The sequence below is a fragment of the Dendrobium catenatum genome, unplaced genomic scaffold (genome assembly GCF_001605985.2).
Source record: "Dendrobium catenatum unplaced genomic scaffold, ASM160598v2 fragScaff_scaffold_404, whole genome shotgun sequence".
Taxonomy (NCBI): Eukaryota; Viridiplantae; Streptophyta; class Magnoliopsida; order Asparagales; family Orchidaceae; genus Dendrobium; species Dendrobium catenatum.
This window is the reverse complement of record NW_021318866.1, coordinates 274,282-300,846: the sequence shown is the minus strand read 5'-3', so window position 1 is coordinate 300,846 and position 26,565 is coordinate 274,282. Positions and strand designations below refer to the sequence as shown.

At 33.8% G+C, this 26,565-nt stretch overlaps 1 protein-coding gene across 4 annotated transcripts in view; it reads left to right on the top strand.

Moving 5' to 3' along the window:
* Window positions 1-4,771: 4,771 nt before the first annotated feature.
* The window catches only part of LOC110108371 (D-alanine--D-alanine ligase), a 113,719-nt gene continuing 91,925 nt past the window's right edge, over window positions 4,772-26,565 (top strand). The window contains exons 1-5 of one of the 4 annotated variants that reach the window (XM_020839239.2): window positions 4,772-5,323; window positions 18,682-18,753; window positions 19,240-19,283; window positions 19,379-19,490; window positions 19,779-19,850. In XM_020839239.2, the coding sequence (XP_020694898.1) occupies window positions 4,967-5,323; window positions 18,682-18,753; window positions 19,240-19,283; window positions 19,379-19,490; window positions 19,779-19,850 (657 nt within the window). In that variant the 5' untranslated portion in view covers window positions 4,772-4,966. The remainder of the gene's footprint in view (window positions 5,324-18,681; window positions 18,754-19,239; window positions 19,284-19,378; window positions 19,491-19,778; window positions 19,851-26,565) is intronic. The other 3 variants (XM_020839171.2, XM_020839099.2, XM_020839030.2) reach the window with 3 other exon arrangements.

Sequence of the window (26,565 nt, the reverse complement as noted above, 5' to 3'; positions counted from 1 at the left end):
ATATATATATATATATATATATATATGACATCAGAGTGCATAAATAAATATATATGACATCAGAGTGCATAAATAAATATATATGACATCAGAGTGCATAAATAAATATATATGACATCAGAGTGCATAAATAAATATATATGACATCAGAGTATATATATATATATATATGACATCAGAGTGCATAAATAAATATATATGACATCAGAGTGCATAAATAAATAAATAAATAAATAAATATACCAAGGATACCCTTGAGGTAAAAGTACCTATATCTCACCAAAATGCACTATGGTCTAGCATCAAACTAGAATTAGTGGCCCTAATAAATAAATTTTAGTGTGTGAAAAATGTCATGTGTTTTTAATATGTTATAGGAGATTAATTGTTTGTTATTCAAATTGGGAGTTATTTGTTGGTTGTGTGCCAAGTGAGGTGTTAATTTGAGTTTAAATTTTAATATATAAAAATGTTATTAATGTCTTTGAAATTTAATAATGTGGGCCAAGTGAGGTGTTATTAATGTCTTTCAATATATATATATATATGCTCTCTAAAAAAAGACACACACAATATATATAAAGTCTTGTCTATATATATATATATGCTCTCCAAAAAGAATCAAACATAATATATAAAGGCTTTGAAGTCTTTTTTTTTTTTTAATTATTGATTTGGATGATAATTTATTTAAATTAAACAATAATAACCTTTGTTATACTACAGCTATGAGGTTTAATTCACCCTCCTTAGGGCTAACTTATTAGCCTCGCAAGCTCGGGTTACCCTATAATTATATTGATTATTTATATTCAATTAATTATCAAATTTTAAATTTATTTAAATTCATTAGAGATTTATTAAAAACTTTATAATCCAATGCAATTGTGCCTTCCTAAAGAAGGTTAACACAATATATGAAAGCCTTTAGTTTATTTAAAATTTATTAAAGACCCCGTATGCAATGCATATGTATCTTCCAAATAAAGTTAAATCCAATGCATAAGAGACCTTTATTACATAAAATTTAATAAAGACCCATAAATCCAATGTTAATATGACCTCAAAAGATTCAAATATAAAGCATGAAAGGCCCTTTAGTTATTTATTTAGTATTTAACATATGAATTCATTCAATTAAATCAAGATTAATTATGTTAATTATTAAGTCTTATTTGTTTGAGATGATTAAAATTGAATTTAATTAATGTTATTTAATCATTTAAATTTAATGGTTTAATTTTATTTTAGAATTTAATTAATATTTTATAATGCCTATTTAATTTAATTTATTTAGAGTATAGTGTTAATTTGTTTGATTTAAATTCTTTAATAATTTTTATTTATTAGAGTATGATATATTGAATTTATTCATGGTTAATTATCTTATCTCATTTTTATTAACATACTTATTTTATTAGGCCCACTATGATTCTAAGAAAATCAAAAGGGAAAATTTTAAGTGTGGGTAATAAATAAATACTACACAATACTAATTTTGTCACTAACCAATAAAATCTTACTTGCTAGTGGAACATCATGTTTAAAAAATTAAATGCAGAGTTTCTACAAGGGCCTAAAGTTTGGGGAATCCTAATCACATGCAAGGATTATAGGGACCTAAAGGGCTTTAAGTATTAGGATTCACCTCACTGGAGCTAGTTAACGGTGCACCAACCGTAGCACCTCAATTTATTCTATCTTATTATTTGAATAGTCTCCAATGCACCAAGTTTGACATACATAATTAACCTAAGAATTTCTAAAATTTATAATTAATCCAAGTTAAATCTAAAAATAGATTCTAAGTGTCATGCTACTCAGAATTAAGAGCTCAACAGAAAAAAATAAAAGCCATGTGAAAATAAATCAAAATAAAAATTAATTTAAAAATAAGAAAAAATTATTAATTACTTAAAATAAATAATTAAAAAATATTAAAAATATCAAAATAATTTTAAACATTTGTTATCATCACTAGGAGTGATCAATGATATTTGGGGAGACTCTAATTAAATAATTAATTAGACTGAACTTGTAAAAGCCATAGCAAATTTTAGGAAACTTCAAATACACAAACTCAAAGGCATTGGACTCATCTCTTGGTCAAGTATTAAAAACAAAAAATAGAAATTTTTAGAATTCAAAGTAAATTAAAAAAAAATCAATACTTAGCCAAATTTAATTAATTAAATAATACAATAAATAGGAAAATTTAATAAATCATTAAAACTCAACAAATTATTAACTTAATGAATTAAATCAAATAAAAGATAATCACTCTTCATAATCCGTCAATGAAATTTTTAGGCTGAATTATCTTATAATATGAGGCTACATGTTCTAAGAAAGCCTTGGTCCTCGTACCCATTATGACAATGCCATGAATGAGTTGATATAATATAAATGTCAATTATAAATATTACACATTAGTAATCTATAAATTAAATTAATTAAAAATAATCAACCAACCGTCAAACTTAAATAAGTAATCGTTGGTTAACCCAAGCTTACAAGACTATTTACTTAGCTCCAATGAGGGTGAAATGAAACTCATAGCTCTAATTTAACAAAGATAATTACTATTTAATTTAAATAATTATAAAATTCAATAATGAAATACTTAGACATTTGAATCTCTCACACAACTTGCTTGACTCCTTTTATGAAGACAAATGTGTATTGGATTGAAAGCTTTAAATGACTAATCAAAATACCAAAAAGAACCAATTAATAAATAATCAAATTCAACAATTAAAATTTATCCTAAAATAAATCCTAAAACATAAAAAATACTAAAACTTAAACTATAATTCCCTTAGCTTTCAACAAACCAAATTCAACCCTTAGAAAATTTTAAAGAATAATAAATCCAAGGACATATCCAAATCACACAACATGTAGAGACTTATTAGGATAACCAACACTAGTTTTAGGCTAGGAAGTTATTCCTTTCATGTGCTTTTATGTAATATGAAAATGATGAGAATGTGAATGAGTGCTAGTTGTTATGGTTTGATGTGATGAATTTTTTAATGCTTATGCTATTATGTTTATACCATATTGCTTATGATGTGATTTGGGATGAGCATTTATATTTTTGTAAGTTATGAGTGATTTAATTGTATACCACTAATACAATTTAATTTTTATAGATGTTTTTGTTGTTTAACCCTCATAGTAAAGCATGGCCAAGATATATTTAACTTAAAAATTAGCAAATAATTTTGATGCGATGTGATATTGATATTTTTTATATATACAATTACTTTACTATCATGTATGGAGTTTAAGTTTTTTTTTTTTAATTTTTCTAATTATGTAATTTAGTGAAAGTAAAGAGTTGTGAAAACTTGAAATAAAGCAGTTTATCAAATAATTAGGGATCCAAAGGGGATAAAACATCCTTAATTTGGAAGTTCTTTTTCATTTGGATGTCTAATTGAGAGAATGTACAATAAAGAAGGGAAGAAAGGAAGATGATCTAGGAGGAACTAGAAGAAAAGAACTAAGTTGAAGAAGAAAAATCAAAATGCCTTATTTTAATACTTGCATCATTTCATTGGTGTAGAATCCATGTTATTATTGGAGCTTGATGACCTTTACTTTCAGTAGACCCTAGTTTATAATTGAGTGATATTTTCCAGATGGACTTTTGATGTTTATACTCTTTTAAATTGATATGTTTACATTATTTGTATAGTGAAAATTGCATATTTTTCATAGATTTCTTTTTTACATGTTTATGTGCCTGAATTTTGAATAGGCTTTTAGGGATAAATTTTTTTCTACTCATAATTTAAAAATAAAATTTATGAATAAATAACATTGAAAGCTAAGCGCTCTAAGAAAATAAATCGGAAACCATTCTAGATCGCATGTTTGTTTTTTATATTTCTATCATTATCTTACCACCCAAGAGTAGAGTTTAAATAATCTGACCTATAAGGATTCATGAACCTGGGGAAGCCTGGTCTTGTAAAAAATTTTATTTTAAGTCTTTTTAAAACTTCAATCATTCATAATTTGTGGTACTTCAACTAGCATGCATTACAATAGAAATGAACTAAAATTAAAATTTAATCACATTTGCTAGAGGAGAAAAATAATGTTCATAAGTAAATGATCACTTAGGATTTTCTTACCATTCTATAGTGCCCAACTTAGATCTTGGTTTTGAGATAGATCTAAAATCATAAGTCATCATCCTCTAAGAATATTATCCTAAATGTGTTTGAAGATAGCTTTTTCATAGCTATTTTAAAATTTTGTCTTTAAAAAGTTATTTTTAAAATACATTTAGAAATTGTGATTGAAAAAATAGCTATTAAAAATAAAAAAAAATAAAAAAAGCTAAAATTGCCCAAATAAAACCTTTAAACTCTCATTTTTGTTACTACTTTTAATTTAAGAAAAGTATAATAAATAGCTTTAATTGATTTCTATTAAAGTTAAGGTTCAAAGTATAAATTTGATATTAAAAAAAAAAAATATCAATAATTTTTTTAGAAATTTAAAAGCATTTAAATATATTTCACTAGAGTTTACATTTTTATATAAGATTACACCGTCTAGATTATAAGAAATATATAAATAATAATATATATTATACTTTAAATTCGATCTTAAAATTTTCGCAATAATTTCTAAAGTTTTTATCAAGTAAATTAGCTAATTAAAAAAATAAAATAATATAAAAATAGAAGCTCGCAACACGTCTGAGCGTTAAGCGTAAGCGTAAAGTATCAGATGGGATAGGATTTCATGGAAACTCCAAGCTTCCGGACTGTTCTTCAAATACTCTACGAAAACGACGATCGGAAAACGATGTCCAGAAGAAAAACAAAAAAAGCGAGGTTCGATCGCTTTTTGTCGCCATCGACGCTCCGCTTCACTTCAAGTGTTCTGAAAAACCCAAATTTCTTTCCACCTTCAGAAATCCTAGAACTTCTAGATTTCTCCGGCCATGGCTTCTCTCTCCAACTCTTCGCTTCTTCGCTTCGTATCTCGCAATGAAAGGAGAGGCGATCGCTTTAAAGAGGTTCTTACCGCCAACCTCGGGTGTTTTGCTTCTTCTCCGAGTCTTCCAGGCTTCAGATTCTCCTTGGAAGCAAATCGTTGTCCGGCAAGAGAATTCTGGGCTAGGGTTCCTCGAGCCTCTGCTGAGGCTGCTGCGGTGGTCGAGGATAAGGGAGAATGGTGGTTGGAGGAGAAGAATGGAGTGAAGGGAAGGCCTCTGAGGGTAGGGATTGTGTGTGGTGGTCCTTCTGCTGAACGCGGGATTTCGTTGAATTCTGCTAGGTCTGTTCTGGATCACATCCAGGTTAGTACGCATTGGTTGATGCTTTAGTAATCTGATCTATGGCCAGTTAGAAGAAATAGTTTTATTTATTATACATAAGTTTTAGTTCAACTAGATGAGTACATAACGGGAGACGGGGAATCTCCTTCATGATTTTAACGAGGTTAAGAAAGCTCCTATGTTGGATTGATTACTTTTATTCTTTCCCAGATTTCATTCATAGGTACCAGATTATGAGTGTGAAAGCAGTAAAATGCCTTTTATTTTAATTCTATATATTTAATATGTAAAATTCCATCTGCAAATGACTTCTATATGATTTGAATATATAGAAACAACTATTCATACATGAATGTGAAATGTTCTGAAATGCTTTTGGGACATTTTTGCCTTCTTAATCTTCTGTGATTGTGCAGCAGTTAAAATTTTTTTAAACATCACTTTCAAAATAATCGAGAATGTTAGATCGTGCTACTTTAACTCTGTCAGAACAAAGAATGAACATCCAATTCTAGAATGGCTGAACATCTTAGCGTCTACTTGATGTTTGTGAGGGTGAGGAAAGATGAACCTTCTTTCAAGTTAGTGTTCAATAAGGTTATATTGTACAAATTATGCCAAAAATTATATTCATTGCTGAGATGCTAGAAAAAGCATGGTCGATGAATTCGTTGACCACGTTATATGATCCACAAGCTGATTTAGTTGAATGAAATGATGATGGCGAAAGATGGATGTTGTTTCACAAAGAATTGGCCTAGAAGAACCTATTTAAATAACAAGACCTGTTGCATGAGCTATTCTGATTAGTTTGGATAGGTCTTACTGTTTCTATTACAAGTTGCCTAGTCATTTATGTTTGTGATAGGTCTAACTGCTTTTATTAGAAGTTGCCTAGAACAATTGGTTAGAATAGGCCTTTCCGCTTTATTGAAATTTGCATGTAATTTTTATTAGAAATAGGTCTTACTGCTTCCATGGAAGTTGCTCGGAGATTTAGGTTGGGGTAAGACTTATGGTTTTTCTTAGAAGTTGCCTGCTTTTATTAAAGTTTAGTTTGAACTTGATTTAGGATTAATTACTTCATTTTGAAGATCTCCTAATGAATTGATTAAAAATAGGTCTTACTGCTTCTATTTAGAAGTAACATAGAGTTTTGATTTGGGATTTATAGGATTTATTACTTTGCTTAGCAAGTTCCCTAACAAAGTAGTTAGGAGTAAGTCCCAATGCTTTCTTTGGAAGTTGCATGTAGATTTGATTTAGTTTGAACTTAGGAATATTTACTTTGATTTCACTCTCCTTTCGTTTAAATTAATTAACTAGCTAATTAATTAATTGCAACAAATTAAAATTTCTTAAAATTGATTAATTAATTAATTAATTAATTAAAATGTGAAAGAGATAATGGAGAATAATGTTTGCACTAAAACCTCCTGTACAATCAAACTATACATGAACAAAAACAAAACAAACCCAACTCTCATCAAACTCAACTAAATACAAAGCTCGAAAACTCTCGTGTAAGCTCCAAAGCAGTGCGAGCTCTGAATGCTTGTAAGCAAACAAACAAACAATGGTTAACTTAGTTATGTAAACAAAATTTACAGCGCAAGAAAAAAAAAACTACTATAACAAAGACTACAGTGCTAAAAAGAGAAACTACTAAAATAAGAAAAAGTAGTACCAAAGAAAAAATATTAGTGCTAAGGCAGTAGAGAAGCACAATGCTAAGTATCTGCTACTAAAACCACCCTAAGCCAAACTTAATAGGTAACTTCTGAGTGTAGTAAATCCTATTCAAACTAATTCACTGGGAGAGCTTTCAAAGGAAGTAAAAAAATCCTAATTCAATTGCCAGGCTACTTTCAATAAAAGCCATAAGACTTGTCCAAAATATAAATTTATAGGCAACTTCTAAGAGAAGTTGTAAAACTTATCCAAATTAAAACAAACATGCTACTTCCAATAGAGGCCGCAAGACCTACCCAAATTAAACTATAGACAACTTCTAAAAGAAGCTTTAATCCCTATCTCTAACAAAAACTTCAAGGCAACTTCTTGTATGACCTGCTTGAACTAATATATTAGGGAAAATTTTCTAAATGAAATAACCTATCCCTAATCAAACTATAGGCAATTTCTAAATGAAAAAATAAACCAATCTCTAACAAAAGTCTATAGGCAACTTTCAAGGGAAGATGTAAGACCTACCTCTAATCAAAACTACAAGCAACTTCTAAGGGAAGTTGTAAGACTTACCCCAAGGGAAGCAATAAGCCCTGTTTTAAACCAAATCTTTCGGGCAAGTTCTAAAAGTGGCCATAAGCCCCGACCTAAATAAAATTCCCGGGCAACTCTTAAGTGGAGTCGCAAGCCCCGACTAAATTCATACATATGAGCAACTCCTAGGTGGAGCCATAAGCCCCGACCTAAATCAACTTCGAAGGCAACTCCTAAATGGAGCTATACGCCCCAAACTAATTTAATTAATGGGTATTCTAACAGATATAAGCCACAAACCACCTTAAAAGTAAAAGTCATATATAACTACTACAGTTTATTCAGGATCTTTAAGAGGAGGCAACCTATGGCTATTAATCAGGTTTTTTGAACATTACGATCAACGATTGTTAGTGTTGATAGACTGAACCTATGATATTCCTGAGACGACGGAACCATGAAATCTTGATCGTGTCTACCTCCATCCCCCAACAAACGAGACTAAAATGTAAAATTCCAAAGCTATTTTAAATGATTAATCCTTAATCGAGAGTTCTCTCCTACGAAGAAAGAGGGGTAATAAATTATGAGGGTTTGCGCTCATAGGAAGTAAGGTCCTAGATTTAAATAAACTTTGATACAATTCTAAGGGGAAATATGGTTAATTAAAACTCAATCTGCCTTAAGGAGAATGAAATCCTAAATTTGAAAAGAGGGATTCACGCCAAAGCGCCATTTTTCTTGAGCAAACACTCGTTTCAATAGCTTTCCTTTTGCCTCAGCACCACTGCTTAGTTGCAGCACTTTGAATTTTCCTTTTGTACAGTTGCTTTGCTTACAAGTTTGAATTTGCTTTTGTTTATCTATTTTATAGGCGTTTGGAGCCCACACTATTGGAGCTTTTTTGGAGTTTTGTTCTTTATAGTTTTGTTTGAAATTTGAGCTGAATTTGTAGTTTGAATTGAGTTTAGTTTAGTTTGTAGTTTGAGTTGGGTTTGATTTTGTGTTTAGCATAAACATTCCCCTCTCTTGTCTTTTTTATTTTTGTATTTGATTTATTGCATTAATTAATTAAAAAAATTTAATTCATTATATTTTTAAATTAATTAATTAATCAATCAATTAAAAGAAATTTTATTTTATCATGTTTGTTTATTTTATTTGTTCATTTATGTAATTAATTATTTAATTAAAAGTAGATTTTTAATTATAAATTAAAATTTAGTTAATTGTGTATTTTTATTTTATTTTTTAATCATTAAATTAAATTAATTAATTAAAATTTTAATTTTAAATTATATTTAAGTTTTTAAATTAATTTCATATTATTTGAATTTAATATTCTTAAATTGCTCTTCAATTCCTCTCATAAAAAATATTTTATTTATTTAAAATATATTTTATTTTTCTATTTTTATTTCTCAAAAATCCGACATCCTCCCAGTGTGCACTCCCCGCGAGGGAGGTTGGTAGGGAACTCGGCCTTTCAATCGCTGGGCCAGATCAAAAATTTGATAGTCGAGGGCTTCAGTATTGTTACGTCCTGGAATTTTTGTGGCCGTAGTGTATAGCGTTATAGCTTTGTACGTAGATCCGAACATACAGACGGATAAAAGAGCAGGGTGTAACATTCATAAGAGACAACAAGATTTTTACATGAAAAATCATGAAAAGGAAAAGAACCATCAGGTTTGATCCAGTTTGAATGAATCCACTAATATTGATGGTTGATTACAAAAAATATCTTCCTCAGAGGAGGGTGCTGGCTTAATGTAGCAAATACACATTGTATATAATTCATTACATAGTAATTGTTATCAAAAGAGTGTTAACATGTTTGTTTGTTCAGTAGAATTATAGTCGACGAGCAAAGGTGGTTGGAGGGACCATAGTTAGCGGGTGATGTTAGTCAGAGGGATCGTAGTCAATGGGAGATAATGGTCGGAATGGCTGTAGTTTGCGGGTGACAGAGGTCTTAGTTGGTGGGTGACAATGGTCGGAAGGACCGTAGTCGGGTGACGATGGTCGGATAGAGGAATAGCAGTGGCGACATTGCTGACATGGTAACGCAGATTCGTCAGTGGTGTTGTCGAGGTGGAGCTCCAAGATTCTTCAAGTCTTAATGCTCTTCTCCTTTTCCTCCTCCCAAAGGCTCCAAGCCCCTTTTTATGTGGGATGTTGGGGCCTATTTATAGATTTTTGAGAGTGACATGCCCCTTAAATATAGAGAATATCTGGGGAAATTTGGAGTGCTCCATCGGATGGCCTAAATTGACCCCCTCGATCAAAGAGCATTTGTTAAGCATTTATGTGCTTATATGATGTCAGAATTAGGCCATCTTGGTCTTGTTGGATTCGTCTCGTCGAGCCGCTCGATTGAACTATAAGCATGCCATATTTGAATATCATTTGGTCATTCAGTTAGTGTTTTAAGGCATCTAGATAGGCTTTGATCCTTTGATTTGGAACCATTTGGGCTCGAATTGGATTGAATTTGGTGTAGTTGGGTTTGTCTCCCTGAGATGTTCTAATTGACAACGAGCTTGTTCAAATCAAAGTTTGGATGATCCTGAATTTAATTTTGAAAGTTTTCAATTCATATTTGCATTGAGATTTGCGCCATATCTAGATAATTTTTGGTGATGTATCAATTAATATGATCGGTGCTGGCATAGGTCTTCAAGTCTTCATATTAGGTTACCTATTATTATTTTTTATTTGAAAGTGCTACATATTTTTCTCAAAAATCTGGCAGCCTCCCAGTGTTTCCTCTCTGCAAAGGGAGATTGGGAGGGCATTTTCTGTTTCAATCCGCCCGATCGGATCAAAGATTCGAGGACTAAGTGCTTTGCGATGATGATTGGTTTTGACTTGGATCTTCAAATCCTTCAATTGGTGGTTGTGGTACATGTTTTAATTAATTAATTAATTTTTATACAAAGACTCCCTTATTAGATTTGTACTCTCACAGACAGTCGATCATGAAACTGATGGACGAGTTGAAGTGGACAATTTGTGTTGGAAAGTAAGAGGTGCGCACAAAATCAGGTCAGAGAAGGCTACTTTATGTGGAGGCGGTCCTGGTTGTTTCGGTTTGAGCGCCAGACGTGTTGGCTGGTCTCAATTGGGGCTGGCGCGTGGACTCAAGTGCCGGATACGGGCTGGCCGCGTGGACGTAGGCTGTGTGTGTGCAAAGGCTGGTTGAATCACGCGGTTCGTGTGGGTGTCACGGGCAGGGCAGAGGCATGGCAGGGGTAGTGCAGGCATGGGTGTGGATCAGGGTTAGTAGACGGAGGGAGGCACATGCACTGTTGCTTACACATTATAACAAAGGCAGGGCTGCAGCTCTGCGATCGGGCTGAAGGCAAAAAGTTGGAAGCTATATCATGCAAGGGATCAGACTTGGAGGTTGAAACGACATAGGCTGTGAATAGGAGAACAAGAGCGAGTTTTTTTTTTGTTTCATTTCTCCGTTGTTTTGTATAAATGAATGGGTACGTTGCTTGCTGAAGTGATGCATCTGTTCGAATTTTCTTTTTTTATTTCGACATTTAAACAAATGAAAGAGGCTAGACTTTGGGTCTTGGGAGTGAAGGCGTGGAGTGCTGATACTTTGGGTCATAAGCAAAGAGGATGATGTTTAACCTGTATGTGGAGGTTAGAAGATCTTCCATGCTTTTGGATCGAAGGGGTGATTTGTAACTTTGAGGTCACAAATTAGGAAGGAGTCATTGAATTTTGTCCTCAAAGAATGGTAGTTTAATTCGCTTAATTTGGATAAAGCAAATACAGTTGATGATAAGGATGTGGAATTGTAGTTTTAGGCTACCAATCACAAGAGCTCTTTGAACTTTCATGTTCAAAGAGGGAGTTACATTTGGTTAATTTGGGCTATGTCTTGAAGCAAGGATTATTTATTGATTTTGGCTCAACGAATATGATAGACAACCTTGGATTTATCTAACACTAGTGGTAATTCCTAAGAAATCTTAAAATTTATGCAATGAATTATCTCAAGTCTTGGGAGGCTCCAAAGCTTCATGCATGAGGGAGGAGGGCTCCTAAAAGAGAGTTCTTATTTTTTTAGAATGATTTGGATTCATTTAAAATAGGATTGATCATGCCTATGGTAATTCCTAAGGCCATGGTAATTCCTAAGAAATCCTAGAGTTCATGCAATGAAATATCTGAAGCTTTGGGAGGATCCAAAGCATCATGCATGCGGGAGGAGGGTTCCTGAAAGAGAGATCCTATTTTTTAGAATGTTTATGATTTATTTAAAATAGGATTGATCTTGCCTATGACTTTGGGAAAGTACTAAGGGACTATTTGGTTGCCTGAAAAAGGAATACCGTTTAAAAGAAATACAGTGTGAAAAGAATCTTTTTTTTTTTGGATAAATATAATTGGTTTAGGGTAGCATTACTTTTTTTTTGTTTGGTTTGAAGTAAAGTGATTGCAATGTAAAGTAAACAGTGGTAGCTAGGGTGGCTGAAAGCTTGACCGTCGATGGTGGCTGGAGGCGGCTGTCGGAGATGGTGCTCAGAGGCAGTGGATGGCCGACCGAGGTGGCTGGCGGCGGTGTTCGACAACGATAGTGCCTGATGGCGGCGGTGGCAGGCAGTTGTAGAGGTGGCTGACAGTGGTGGAAATGGCAATGCATTTGCTGTGTATTTGGATTCTCCCAAATCGGAGGAATTCCGAATACACTCAAAATACACTACATGGGGTATTTGGAATATGCTCCTTTTACATTACTTCAAACCAAACACAAAAATTTCTAAAACTTATGCATTTGGTTTACTTTACACCCTAAATGCAAGCAACCAAACAACCCCTAAATCAATTTTATCATGATTAAAGTGTTCAGGCATTGAATGAGTAGTGATTTTTTATGAACTTAGGAATTTTTTAGAGCTATGGATCATTATCATTTAAATGTTGAAAGCTTTGCAAATGCTCAAAGATGAACTTGATTAACTCTACCTATTGTGGGATTCACAACTTAGATCTTTTAAGGCCTACAAGAAATCTCATAATAATTTAGGGATTTCTGTAGTTAATCAAGCCCATTTCTAGCTATTCACTAAGCTATGGAAATCCATAAATTTTAACATTTGCATTTCCTAATGCTATTGTGCATTCTCCTAGATCTGTAGGTCAAATTTTTCATGTCCTCTGATTGAGTAGGATATGCATGCAAGTAGAGGCATGGACCTTGACCTACATGTTGCCATTCAATTGGGGATTGAATGACGACGCCTATCTTGAGGTTTGATTGTAGGCGAAAGCTTGTGATACAATATGAATGCAAGTTTCATGCATTGTAAGGTCATTGGACATGTGTAAGCTTGTGATACAATATGAATGCAAGTTCATGCATTGTAAGCGAAAGCTTGTGATACAATATGAATGCAAGTTTCATGCATTGTAAGTTTGATTAGTAGCATTTTGTTGTTTCTACAAGGATTCAAGAATATTTTGCATATTACTTGAAGAAGGGATTATGTGCATTTGGTGTCTCCTATAGGGTCTTAGGCGTATTTTGATTGCTACCTACAAATTCAAGGATATTTTCACTATCACTTGATAGAAATTAGGAACATTTTTTGTTTCCTAATAGCTCAAAAGGCATTTGCTAGCTAAGGTGAAAAAGTGGCACACACAAAACACTACTTAAGGATATTTTCACTATCACTTGATAGAAATTAGGAACATTTTTTGTTTCCTAATAGCTCAAAAGGCATTTGCTAGCTAAGGTGAAAAAGTGGCACACACAAAACACTACTTCTTTAAATTTTGATATATTGTCATTCCATTGACTTAGTTAATTTGCTATGCTTGAAATCTCCATCCATAATAATGATAATCAATTCTCACTAAGTTTCTGTAAGGCTCAAAATATTCAGGTAAAAATTTAAATTTATTTAATTATAATCTAAAATATACCTTTTACAGTTAAATAGTTATTGTTAGAATGCTAGAGGAATATTAAGAATTATATTTAGTAACAGATTTATGATTTAATACAACAACAACAACATCAAGCCTTTATCCCATTACGTGTGGTCGGCTACATGAATCCTTTTTCTCCATTGTGTCCTATTAAAAGTCAAATTCTCGTTTAAATCTAATAAAGAAAGGTTATTCCTAATATTTTCTAACCAAGTCTTTTTAGGTCTACCCCTACCTTTCTTAACATAAGTCAAATCTAATACCTCTACTCTCCTAACCGAGTCATCGGAAGGCCGCCGTTTTATGTGACCAAACCATCTAAGGCGACTCTCTCTAATTTTATCTTCTACTGGAGCTACTCCAACCTTTTCACGTATATGCTCATTTCGTATCCTATCTCTAAGGGTAAAGCCACTCATCCACCTGAGCATCCTCATCTCTGCCACACTTAACTTAGTATTATGCTTCTCTTTTAATGGCCAACATTCAGCACCATAAAGCATTGCAGGCCTCACTACCATCTTATAGAATTTTCCCTTAAGTTTGAGGGGTACATTTCTATCACATAACAAGCCCGATGCATTCCTCTACTTCAACCATCCAACTTGAATTCTGCTAATAATATCCCCATCTATTTCACCATCACTCTGAACAATAGATCCAAGATATCTAAAACGTGTACTCTTATTAATGATTTGATCGCCCAAAGTCACAATCCCTTCACTAGGTCTATTACTACTAAAATTACACTCCATATATTCCGTTTTAGATCTACTCAAGCGAAAACCTTTAGACTCTAAGGTTGACCTCCATAATTCAAGTTTACCTTCAACTCCCTCTCTAGTGTTATCAACAAGAAGAATATCATAAGCAAAAAGCATACACCAAGGTACATCCTCTTGCAAATGTCTAGTGAGAACATCCATGACTAAAGCAAAAAGATATGGGCTTAAGGCTGATCCTTGATGTAACCCAACCGAAATAGGGAAATACTTGGTCATGAAACTTGCAAGAGTTTATTGTTAGCTTTTAATTTTTTTAAAGCCATTAAGTTCTTTATATGATAATCCTAATTTTTATTTTAGGAGAATTCATCAAATATATGCAGAAGGAAGGGTTTGATGTAATTGATGTTAAGTATAGGATTATGTTATACATTTTATTAAATAACAGATTGTGATATTTATATGATTGGAGAGGTGATTGTATGTGACTTATAAGCGTAGGTTTGAGTAAGAGGTAGAGAATTTGAAGAGATAGCTCATTAGGAAGGTAAGTGTGTAAATTGAATTTACAAGTTGAAGAACTAATTTTTCTTGATATATTTATAAAGTTATCTGTGTTGTTTGAGAAATGAAATGACTTGGGAAGATGCCAACAGTAAATAGGAAAATACATTAAGTATTTAGGTATAAGCAATTGCATATTAATATGAACAATTTAAGTTTTATATGCGAACACGCATGATTGTTTTAATATTTTCTTAGGTTATAATATGTTTAAAATTAATATTTTCTTAGTTGATAATATGTTTAAAAGAAGTTTCATTCTTTAAGTAATGCATATCAAATTCTACATGCAATAGATGTAAGGTTATATAAATTGTAGAATGTCTATAATCATATTAATCATTTATAAATTATGAATGTATGAGTTTAATAAATATTAATTATTATATCATATGATATATGCAATCAGGTGCGCAAAAAGGACTCAAATATGAAACCTGTATTGTAGATGGGATAAAAGGTATTCCAGAGAATTTGATACATGCATAGTAGGTGGGGCTAAAGAGACCCCTAAAGAGGAAAAAATGGGCCTCTATGTTATTCAATGACGATAATGTCAGATTTATCAGGACTCTGTTGAATATGTTTATGAAAGTAACCAGATCTTCTTGATGCAAAAAAAAAAAAAAAAGAAAACTTCAAGTACAAAAATACAACACTACTTTCAACTTGTAAACAGCACAACCAACTTATTATTAATGAAGTTTAGAGAAGAATGATACAATTGGAATGGATGCCGTGGAGAGAAGAAAGAGATTAGAAACCGAGACGAATTATAAAAAGAGAGGAGGTAGAAGAGGATAGCTCGTAAGCTATTCGAAACCCACAGGTTTCATGCTCCAAAAATTCATCTCAAATCTATCTTAAACAACATCAAATAACCCTTATAAATATGGAAAAAGAATACAAACAGCCTCCCACAAGTGCCACCAAAGCAACCAATCAAAACAAGGGAAAAACCCAAAGAACGTAACTGAGCAGCCAGGCAACCCAACATCCAGCCCAGGAACCAAACAGCCAAAGAAACCCATTAATCGTGAACTCCAAACACTAAGCAGCTAAGGACAAATGGGCCAAGCCCAACAAAAGAAAAAACAGGCCCACCAATAAATGCCCATTAAGAAAAAATTGATACTTTTGCCTATATTTTTTCTAAAGACTAAAATTAATATTCAATATCTACTTCAAATGAAATAAAGGATGATGTCAAATATGATTTTATGATGTTTTATAAATAATGGTAAGTTGATTCAATGATGATTTCAATAATATAATTTATTATAATATTGCATTTTAATTGTTATTTAATTTGTATAGTTTATTGAGCCTCATAGCTCACCAGCTATTTCATATTGACTGTTGTTATAGGTAAATGAAAGGAAAAAGTTGTTGCATAATAAGTTGAAAGTTCTTCTATGTTATATTTTAGTATTTAAATTGTGTGTGAGTTTACATCAGCGGTATGTAGACATTTTAGTTCAGTGATGTCTAAATTTGGATTTTCTTTAGTGACTCTGTAAGTTTATATTGATGAAATTTGGAGTATAGATGCTTCCGTTTATTCAGTGAATGATATGTTCTTAGAAATTTTATATAAATTCTATGAATGAAATGTAGCAAATGTTTAAATGATATGAAAATGTATGTTGATGATGTGCTACTCTACTGTATTGTAATGGGGTACAGTGGGGTGTTACACTTTCTCCCATAAATTGAAGAACATCACACCAAAGAATGAAAAGAACCCCTAATTCTATTTATAATATGTAGGATTATGAGAAGACAAATGATGTAGGCAAGGAATGGATCAAAACAAGTTGAGTTGAAAATTTTGTAAGTTCTACTTGAATCAGCTCATTAATGAGCCTCTTCTTATGTTTCAAGCTCATAAATGCTTTCCTCTACTAGATATCAGCTCATTAATCTCTTGTAGAGAGCCTTTTTAGCTCATAAATTTAGGTTCATTCCCCCCATTTGTTGTCCCTTTGGTTCCCGTGGTTGGTTCCTTGGTTCCCACGGTTGGCTCTTGGATTTCCGTGCCTTGGCTCCTTGGTTCTTGCGGCTGCCTCTTCGGTTCCTGGCTGGGCTGTTTCCCGTGAGTGTATGGGCGCTTTTCCGTGGCTTGATGCTTTGTTTCCTGGAATTGACTGTTGGCTTTTCATATTCCCTATTTAATTAGCTTTTAAATTAATGTTTTGTGGCTATTTGTATTCCCCTCTCATGTCTATAAATAGTAGATGTTTTTGGGTTGTTAGGAATATGTTTTTTGAATGATTTTTGGAAATGTAAACCTGCGGGTTTTGTTGGAAAAGCTTGCGAGCTTTGTCCACTTCTTCTTCTCTTCTCCTCTAGGAAATCTTGCGAGCTCTTTCCACCCTTCTTCTCGGCTTCTAATCTCTTTCGTCTCTCCGCAAGTGACCACCTCACCTGTATCCCTCTTCTCAATGTAAGCAAGTTTAGGGTGTCTTGTTAGAGTTTTTGTTTGTAAGTCGTTTAATTTTAAGAGTTGTAAGTCTTTATTTATAAAAGTGTTCGTTTATATGAAATGTAAGAGTTTATTCTAAAATTTCTAAGTTATCTCTTCTTTTTGAGTATTTTGTGTCTTCTTTTATATAGGAAGTTGATTGTGTTTTTGTGATAAAAAATTTGGATCCCTCCCCAAATTTTTGATTGCATTAACAAACCTTGCATAATATTAGATTTTATTGAGTGGATACAATTATTAAAGCTTAATATATCTTCAAAAGTACTTTCAAAGGGCTTCAAGTGGTTTAAGTCAGATTATAAGTAATTTTTTCATGTCATCCACTAATCATAACAAACTGAATTTGCAATAACTGTTACGGTATGTTAGATGCATTGATGTATTTCAACAATATGGCATTTTATCGAATGTGTTCCATAAGTCTTGAATAAGACTGTAGTGCTTTCCACTTCTAGATTTCCTAGCTAGAGCTTTGACATTCATTGATTTGCATCAACCCTTGGTTTACGCCTTTGCTTACCATTATTTCTGACCCGCTAAAATTAAGCCAATGACTTAGATCATTTGTGAAAAATTGGCTTAGACTGAGGACCAGAGTCAATTTAATCAGTTTGGGATATAAGGTTGATCCAGATGTGGCTAAAGTAGTCAGTTTTTGCTGAAACGTGAAACCATGCTTTAAACCCGCCAGTTGTCTGTGCTTTTTGTCCCATTCTTTGGTTATGTTTTTATATGTGAGATTTTTCTAATGCTTTTATTGAACACCTAGACAGTCCGTTGATATTAAAGTTTTGCATTGAGACTTAGGTTTACTTTACACAGCAATAGTCTCCTTTACTTTTGGTTGTATTATCTTTTGACATTTTTCCTTATTATGTTGTAAATGAGTCACCATTTCATGAAAAATGACGTTCAAACGGTTTCTTTAGACCCTACCCGTATATTGTTATTCATTCACCTAAGTCATTTTTTTTTCCCCAATGATACGCACGGTTTATTTTTATATGCTAGATATTGCCTAGATTAAACACCCAGATATGCCATTGAGATTAATTTTTATAGTGAAACTTCAGTTTACATTACACATCAAAATTTCACCTTTGTTTTTATTTGTGTTATCTTCTGATATTTTTCGTTGTTATGTTTTAAATGAGTTTGCATTTCATCGAACCCTGCCTTTGTAATGGTTTTCTCCCCATTTCCTCACTTTTGTCTTCACCAATGATGCTCGTGGCTTCAAAATTTTAAATAAATAACAACTGAGAGTTTGCTCTTGGTTGAGCATAACCTGGGGACTTTTTCTAAATGAGAACGTACCAGTTCTTCTGCCTAATGAAAACAAAAATTCTTTCCGTTATCTGATTGCCTAAACTACATATTTCTGGGAATGAAATTGTTATTTTAACTTTCTGTTTTGTTCACCTCAGGGAGAAGATTTGAATGTTACCTGCTATTACATTGATTTTGATTTCAATGCTTATGCAGTGTCTTCTGCACAGGTTAGTATTTCTGCCAATTTTGTTTACACAATTTACTTTTTGACTTGATAGTTATGTTTATATAAATATGCGCAATGGCTAATTACTGTTGTGTCTCTGATTTTTGGATCCCCTCATCTCATTTATGCTCCATTTGCACCTTACTCTGTACCTTTGCTTTTCACCTATGCTGCTTCACAGAATTGAGTTGTGTCCATACAAATGGTAACAAATTAATGTGTCAATTAGTTATCAGATTATGGTATTTTTCTAACACTTGTTGTGATGGTAAATTTTGAGTAGCCTGATGGATTATTGCAGTATTCATTTTTATTTCTGTAGTCTCTTAAAGGTTCTTATATAGATCTGCACTTAGCCCACTATCTTCTCCTGTTATAGAGAAATAATATTTTGTTGGGTCATGGTTAAGGAGTTTGAAGACTAATATTGCAATATCTAACGATACTTATGATCTATATTTTTTGATGGACATTTTTTTTTTGACAGTTGTACTCAAATACTCCCGCTGATTTTGATTTCAAGTTAGAAAGGTTTGTAGTTCTTTGTTAAATCAAAACGTTCTGCTTCATTATTTTCTTGCTTATGCTGTTTGTATGCAATTTAACTTATACTGCTCTTCATGCAGCCTCGCCCATGCTTTTAGTTCTTTAACTGAGTTTGCGGAGCACCTTTCTATCTCTGTGGATATAGTTTTCCCTGTTATTCATGGCCGTTTTGGTGAGGATGGAGGCATTCAGGTTTGTCCTATGATTATAATGGGTAGTTTGGTGCATGTATTTGCCTTATGTGACCTATTAGTTTTCTAAAACCTAGAGACCATGGCCTCTTTCTCTTTGTGTGGCGACCGATCTTCTGTTTCAGCTCTTTCAAGGCCAACCTAACATTATCTCCAGAAAATTTTGTCCTTATCTTTTGGGAATGCCATATAACCGAAAACCTTGGTTGTTTAAAAGTTTGCTAAAACATATTTTTCCTTTCCCTATCATAAAGTTTCTTGTATTTTTTATTCTGCCTAAAAAATTTAGGAGCTATTGGAGAAAGCGAACGTTCCATTTGTTGGCACTCCCTCAGCTGAATGCCGTCAAGCATTTGACAAGGTAGGTCTTCATTCTTTCCCTTTTCTGTGTCCTTTTCGTGAAGGAGGTACTACTTTCTATGCATTCAACAAGTCATGATGCGGTAAGCATCCTGTTATGTCATATATTAATTCTGAGGATCTTTTATGTAAAAAGTACAATTCCAAATTTATTCTGATGGATGATCCATAAAAACTAGATAAGGGTTTAGTTCATAGCTTATATTTTGTGATTAATTTATATTTCTATTTCATGCATAACAACTTTTTATACTTAATTTGCGATCTTCTACTGAGGCAAATTTTTTTTATCCATTTTCTCTTATTGCTTCCATAATGAAATTCTCTTGCAACTATTTTTTGTAGCTAACCTTTGTAGGGTTGAAATTGGTTAAGAGTGATTATTAATAGGTGATTCACTAATCCTTTACTTTTCCACTCATCACATATTTGATTATTTCATATTATCTTGATATTTGTTTTGTTCAAACACAAGGTGGTTTGACAGAGTATTTTTCTATTTCAGCTAGATTACATCAAAGACCAACCTTAAGCCCATTTCTTTAGACATTTTCAAGAGGTTGTACTCTGGTGTATGCTTTATGAGAGGGAGTTGATGGTAAACTTGAATTATGGAGGCCAACTTTAGAGTCTAATGGTTTTTCGTTTGAGTAGATTTAAAATCGAATATATGGAGTGTAATTTTAGTAGTAATAGATCCAGTGGAGGGATTGCAACTTTGGGTAATCAAGTCATTAATAAGAGTACACGTTTTAGATATCTTGGGTCTATTGTTCAGATAGATGGGGATTTTATTAGTAGAATTCTAGTTGGATGGTTGAAGTGGAAGAATGCATTGGGCTTGTTGTATGGTAGAAAGTCCTCAAACTTCAGGGAAAAATCTATGAGATGGTGGCGAGACTTGCAATGCTTTATGGCATAGTGTTGGCCATTAAAAGAAAAGTATAATGTTAAGTTAAGTGTTGCATAGATGGGGATGCTTAGGTGGATGAGTGGCTTACTCTTAGAGACATGATGCAAAATGAGCATATACGTGAAAATGGAGTAGCTCTAGTCTCTGTTTAAAATTGCGCAATTAGAGGCGCGCCTTTGCGCAATTCCTTCAAAAAACGCCTCATAACCTACGCAATTATGTGTCCTTAAGAGGCGTACGCCTCACTGGGACTGAGGCGCGCCTCAGAGGCGCAATTGCGCAATTCCTGGTGAGGCGTACGCCTCTCTGGGATAGGGCCCACTCACTAAAAATGAGCCATTTTCTCTCCTTTTACCCGATAGCCTTCAGCAAAGAGCAAACCCGACATTTCTCCCTCCCGCACGCTCCAGGTTGCGCCTCAGCACGCCGTCGGCCTCCTTCCCGCTGCTTCTCCCGCCGGCGCCGCCACTCTCCGGCGAAGTGGAAACTTCCGGCCGCCCTCTGGGAGTACTCCACATTGGATTTTAGGTATTTCTATTAAGTTTAGGGATATATTTTTCAAGTTTAAGAAAAACTAGGGTTTAGATTTTTTTGATTTTTTTTAGTGTATTAGGCTTTTTGCTTTAGGAGACATGGTTAGAGGTAAAGAAAAGACGAATGGTGGATTCAATTTGGTGATTCCACCCCTAAGTTACAGAGTTTTGCTGTAAGAGTGTTGGGCCTCACTTGTTCTTCTTCTGGGTGTGAGCGAAACTGGAGTACATATAGCCAAGTGCAAACAAAGAGAAGAAATCGGCTATCAACACTCAGAATGAATTCTCTCGTATATATTATGCACAACAAGAGGTTGAGAGAGAGGAGGTTGAGGAATAAGGGGTTGAAGGATGATGAGGACCCATTAGTGTGTGATGATGTGTTGTCTGATAATGAGTGGTTCATAGATGATGAGACAGATTTGCCATCATCAGACTTACAGTTAGAAGATCTAAGTGTGGATGTCTTGAGGGGCGAAGCAGATCAAGTTGGCACATCCACTAGTACTACACCACACACATCCACTAGCTCTGCAGCACAACAATCAAGTAAAGGTATTCCACAACTTCTTATATGCTATTACATTACATTTATGTCAAGTGAGCAATGAACATGAATACATGATAATGATCTTTTCTCTTTATGAACATGGAAGAGAAAAGTGAGTCATGTTGAAGATGATGATGACATGACATTCATAGATACAATTGGAGAAGAAGACTCACTTAAAGACCCATTTAGTGATGGGATATGATTTCATTTTATATGTTTTTTGTATTCTGGGAGTTTTGTTAAACTAATATTTTGTGATTTTGTATTTTGGGACATGATGTTATTGCATCTACTTTCTTATTTTCCACTATTTTCATATATCATTTAGATGTTTTTATTGTAAGGTACAATATTGCTATTATTTTCCTGCTAAAACCCTTGATTTTTCATTTACGCAATTTTGTGTCCGTGAGGCTTAGGCCTCAGACCGCCTCGAGGCTTACGCCTCGCCTCACGGACGAAAACCGCCTCGAGGCTTAATTACGCAATTTTAAACCTTGGCTCTAGTGGAATATAAGATTAGAGAGAGTCGCCTTAGATGGTTTGGTCACATAAAACGGCAACCTTCTGATAACTCAATTAAGGGAGTAGATGTATGAGATTTGGCTTTTGTTAAGAAAGGTGGAGGTAGACATAAGAAAACTTGGTTAGAAAATATTATAAATGAACTTTCTTTATTTGATTTAAATGAGAATGTCTCTTAACAGAACACAATAGAGAAAATGGATTCATTTAGTCGACCCCAGTTAGTGGGATAAAGACTTGTTGTTGTAGATATTTGATTTGTTAGTGGTGGCACAAATTGATAATTCCAAACTATTTTCTATACAATTCCTATTGTAACATATACCTTGTTAATGTCTCATCACATATTTGATTTGTTAAAATATCAATATACTATTGTTAGCATGTCTTAAGTATTGTTTAGATATATAGGCTGGGGCGGAGACATAAATTTTTATGAGTACGCATACAAATTGATGATTTTTAAAATACTCTCAATTTTTTTTTTTTCGAATGATTTTTTAACTATTCTATTTAATAATTTATAGTGAAATAATAATTTGATCTTCGAGAATATCAATATATTTTATATTCTATTAGTTATATTACACAAAATTTTATTATTATTTTATTTCACATTAAATATTTAGGTATTAGTTTTATAAAAAATATAACCTACACATAATTTTTCTTTATAGATAAATGATTTTTAGTGTGGCGAAGTTCGGACCAAGTCAAGAAATTATGGGATTATACTTTTGTTGGATTTAGTTTTAATTTAAGTAAAAGTATAGTAAAAAGAAGAGAACAAATTGCTATATTTCCCAATGTATAAGACACTAGTTCTCTAAGTTAGAGGCCTGGTTCAATCCCCTATATTTTCACCCTTTTTTACTTTTGAAAAGGTTATGCAAGATGGGCTTTTATTACTAGATGGGCCAGTGGGAGTCCGTGCCACAAGAGCTCCCACTATAGATCCGCTAGTGTATATAAGAAAGCATGCAATTTATAAGATTCCTTCATAATCTCTATAATAATCTTTTATTCAATCAACTAATTTAGTCCGTTAAACTATTAGAATTTCTCTTTTATTAAGGTTTTTGTCCCCCTAGTGAACAACATGGAAATTGTTTCTTTTTAAATGAATGTGCAGTGGATTGGTTGTCTATAGTTGCAATTACGTTACTTTCATTAAGACTTGAAGTCATAGATTGAATTTATGGAAGCAGTTTTGTTTCATGGTTGCGTACATTTACCTTCAGAATTTGCATTGGTTAGAGCCTCTTGCATCACATACCTCTTTTGATGAATGTTTAATGGAGCATAAAATTGATTTCATTCTTTAAGGAGCTATGCAATAGATTTCATGCCAAGCACTGCCTGCAACTATATTTATAATTTGAATTTTCTTAATTCCCCTCACATTGGTAGATGCAGAGCAGCTTTGTTCTTTGGGAAGTTTAGCACCGTGGAGGATTTTGATAGCTTTTACAGTTTTTTTTTAGATTTGGGTGGTGGCTTTCCTTGAACTCTTTATTCTCCGTTTCTTGGCATATCTGTGGTGGGTTGACTATGGTGGTTTGATGTTTCTATGGTCATTCAAATCCAATAGGAATATTTTTTCTTTTGTGATTTTAGTTGTGGGATTTAAGCTTTTGCTACAATTTAGGTTATATGCATGTCTCATTTTGTGTGAGATTTTAGTGATAGATGTTGCTTCTTTTGTGGTTTACTGAATTTCCTGAACCTAATTCTTTTGTTTTGTTTTGTTGTATAATGAAATATGAGGGGAAGTTCTAGTTTTTTGTTCTATTTCTTCTACTTTCATTAGTCAATTCTTTGATCAAGTGGAGACTTGAAGATTTTTGAAGGAGGGTATCTATTGATAAAAACGTGATGCTTTATTCTTTTGATTAGGTGACTTTTTTCCCTCACTTGATTTCTTTTATCTAAATCTTAGTATTGATATAAACTCGACTGTTGTGCCTGTGTCGAACTCCAGAGATTGAAGACCAATACACTAGCCGACCTCACATCCTCCAAACAACCTAATCTCTCACCCTATCCTCTAGCCTGCAGCACCACACCGCAAGCTTCCAGTCGATCTGATCACCCTCCGGATCTTGAAATCGAACCTCCCGATTTCGTCCGAGTACAATTCCCAACTCGTTTGAGACCTTCGACCAGCCTAGTCTTGATCACGACTGCACTCGCCGACCTTCACCAGTGAAATTCGGCTCTACAACCCAACACCTCCGCCTTCCGTCGACTGCCTGCTATCAAACCCGATGACCGACACGCTCCAGCTATCATTCCCTATCCGATTTCCAATCATCCTAATTCCCTCATCCGATAAAACGCCCAAACCACTCGCTGACCTTACTACCTTCGACCTAGCAAACCCGGAATCATCTAGGCTGCCTGTTCCTCTTAGCTTGCCGAACCAACCCAGCCCGTCACTCTTCTCTTAGTCAAGCATAGCTCTGTTCATCCCTCTCTAGTTGCTACAGCCCGTAAGCCTCCTGCACCGAGCCTCACAACTACCTGATGCCTCACCTGATTGCAAGCTGCAAACAATCCCACTCGCTTTTGACGCCTCACAGCAAGCTTGCACAATCCCTCCCCACTTCCTATGAACTAGCCGATCTCCCTCACCTTATCCTTTCCTCTCAGCCAACACTTAAAGCAAATTAACCCATGTATTTCCCCAAAATTCCTCCTTCACTACAACATATTTTCTTGTTAATCTTAACTATTTATTATTAATTATTACTATTAATTAGTATTATTAGTTAATTCTATTAATTACTATTATTATTAGTCATATTATTATTATTATTATTATTATTATTGTTATCGTCATCTTAAAGAAAAAGAGAGAACGAATGTAAAAAAAAAGTGGAGAAAAAAAAGGAAAAAAAGAGAAATATTTGTGTTTTTGTGCCTCTATCCTCATGCCTTTGACACCGACACCATCCCATCGCTCGCTAAAGTATAAATGGCTCTCAAACTTAAGATCTCAAATCCTTTTTTCGGCGCTCGCGATGTGCCTGGGGATCACATACTGATGCTATCAAGAATTTCTGTACTTTTTATTTTATTTGAACAATAGTATATTTTGTTTTCTTTTCTTTTTTAGCTATCCAATGATCATGGTAGGTAGTGCATATGGCTTGGTAGACCTTTGGTTTGCTGGCTCGATTGGTCCCTGGCTGCTGGTGGTTCACGGGTTGGCTGTTTTGGAGCATTCGGTTTTGAGCTTGTTCTCTAAGTTGCTTGAGCTGAAGTTTAGTAGCTCTTTAATTCTCAAAAGGTACCTCATTATGAAGTTTACTTTTGGAGTGGCCTTGTCCCTTCCCCTTCCCCTTTTCTTCTTGTCTCTTGGGAATCCGTGGCCTGTTCTTTAATGGTGGCTGAACTCAATGCATTATCTTGGAAAACCGTGGCTTGCTCTTTAGTGATGGCTGAATTCAAAGCATTACCTCCCCCCTTTCTTCTCGTCTCTTGGAAAACCGTGGCCTGCTCTTTATTTATGGCTAATTTCAATGCAAAATATTAAATGGAAGTTACTGTTTTTAGTGCTATACATTCCAGCCGGCTGATATTTCCATGCCTGGGCCTTTTTCCGAAACATTGACCCCCTTGATTCCGTGAACTTCTTGGCTACCGAGAATGTCTCTTTGGTTTTGGCTTTGGACTGTTTGTTTCAAGAGAAAGCAATTATAATATGGCTCTTGGCATTCTCCTACTTTGCCTATAAATAAGAGATGATGTTGTAAAGAAAGACAGTTGATATTTGTGAGCATATTTGCTATTAACCTGCGGGTTTATTCGGAAATCCTGCGGGCTCTTTCCACCCTTTCTTCTCGGGCTTCTAACCTCTTCGTCTCTCCGCAAGTGCCACTCCATCTGTATCCTTCTTCTCAACAGTGAAGCAACTTTAGGGTGTCGTGTCTTGGTTGATTCGGAAGCATTTGGACAGTCTTGCAGTGGTGTACCTTCGGTTTGCTAGTCTTATGCACTTCTCTTATTTAATCTACTATTCGATGCATGTGAGGAACCCGCTCTGACGGTTGTCTGAGGATACCATCTTTTTAAATTTCTTTATTTCTTTAAAATCTCCTAGCATCTTTTATTGTGTTTGTCAAGTTTTGGGTCGTTTAAGTTTATTTAACAAAGTTTGTTTTAAGTTCTTCTCATTTTGTCAGTTTTC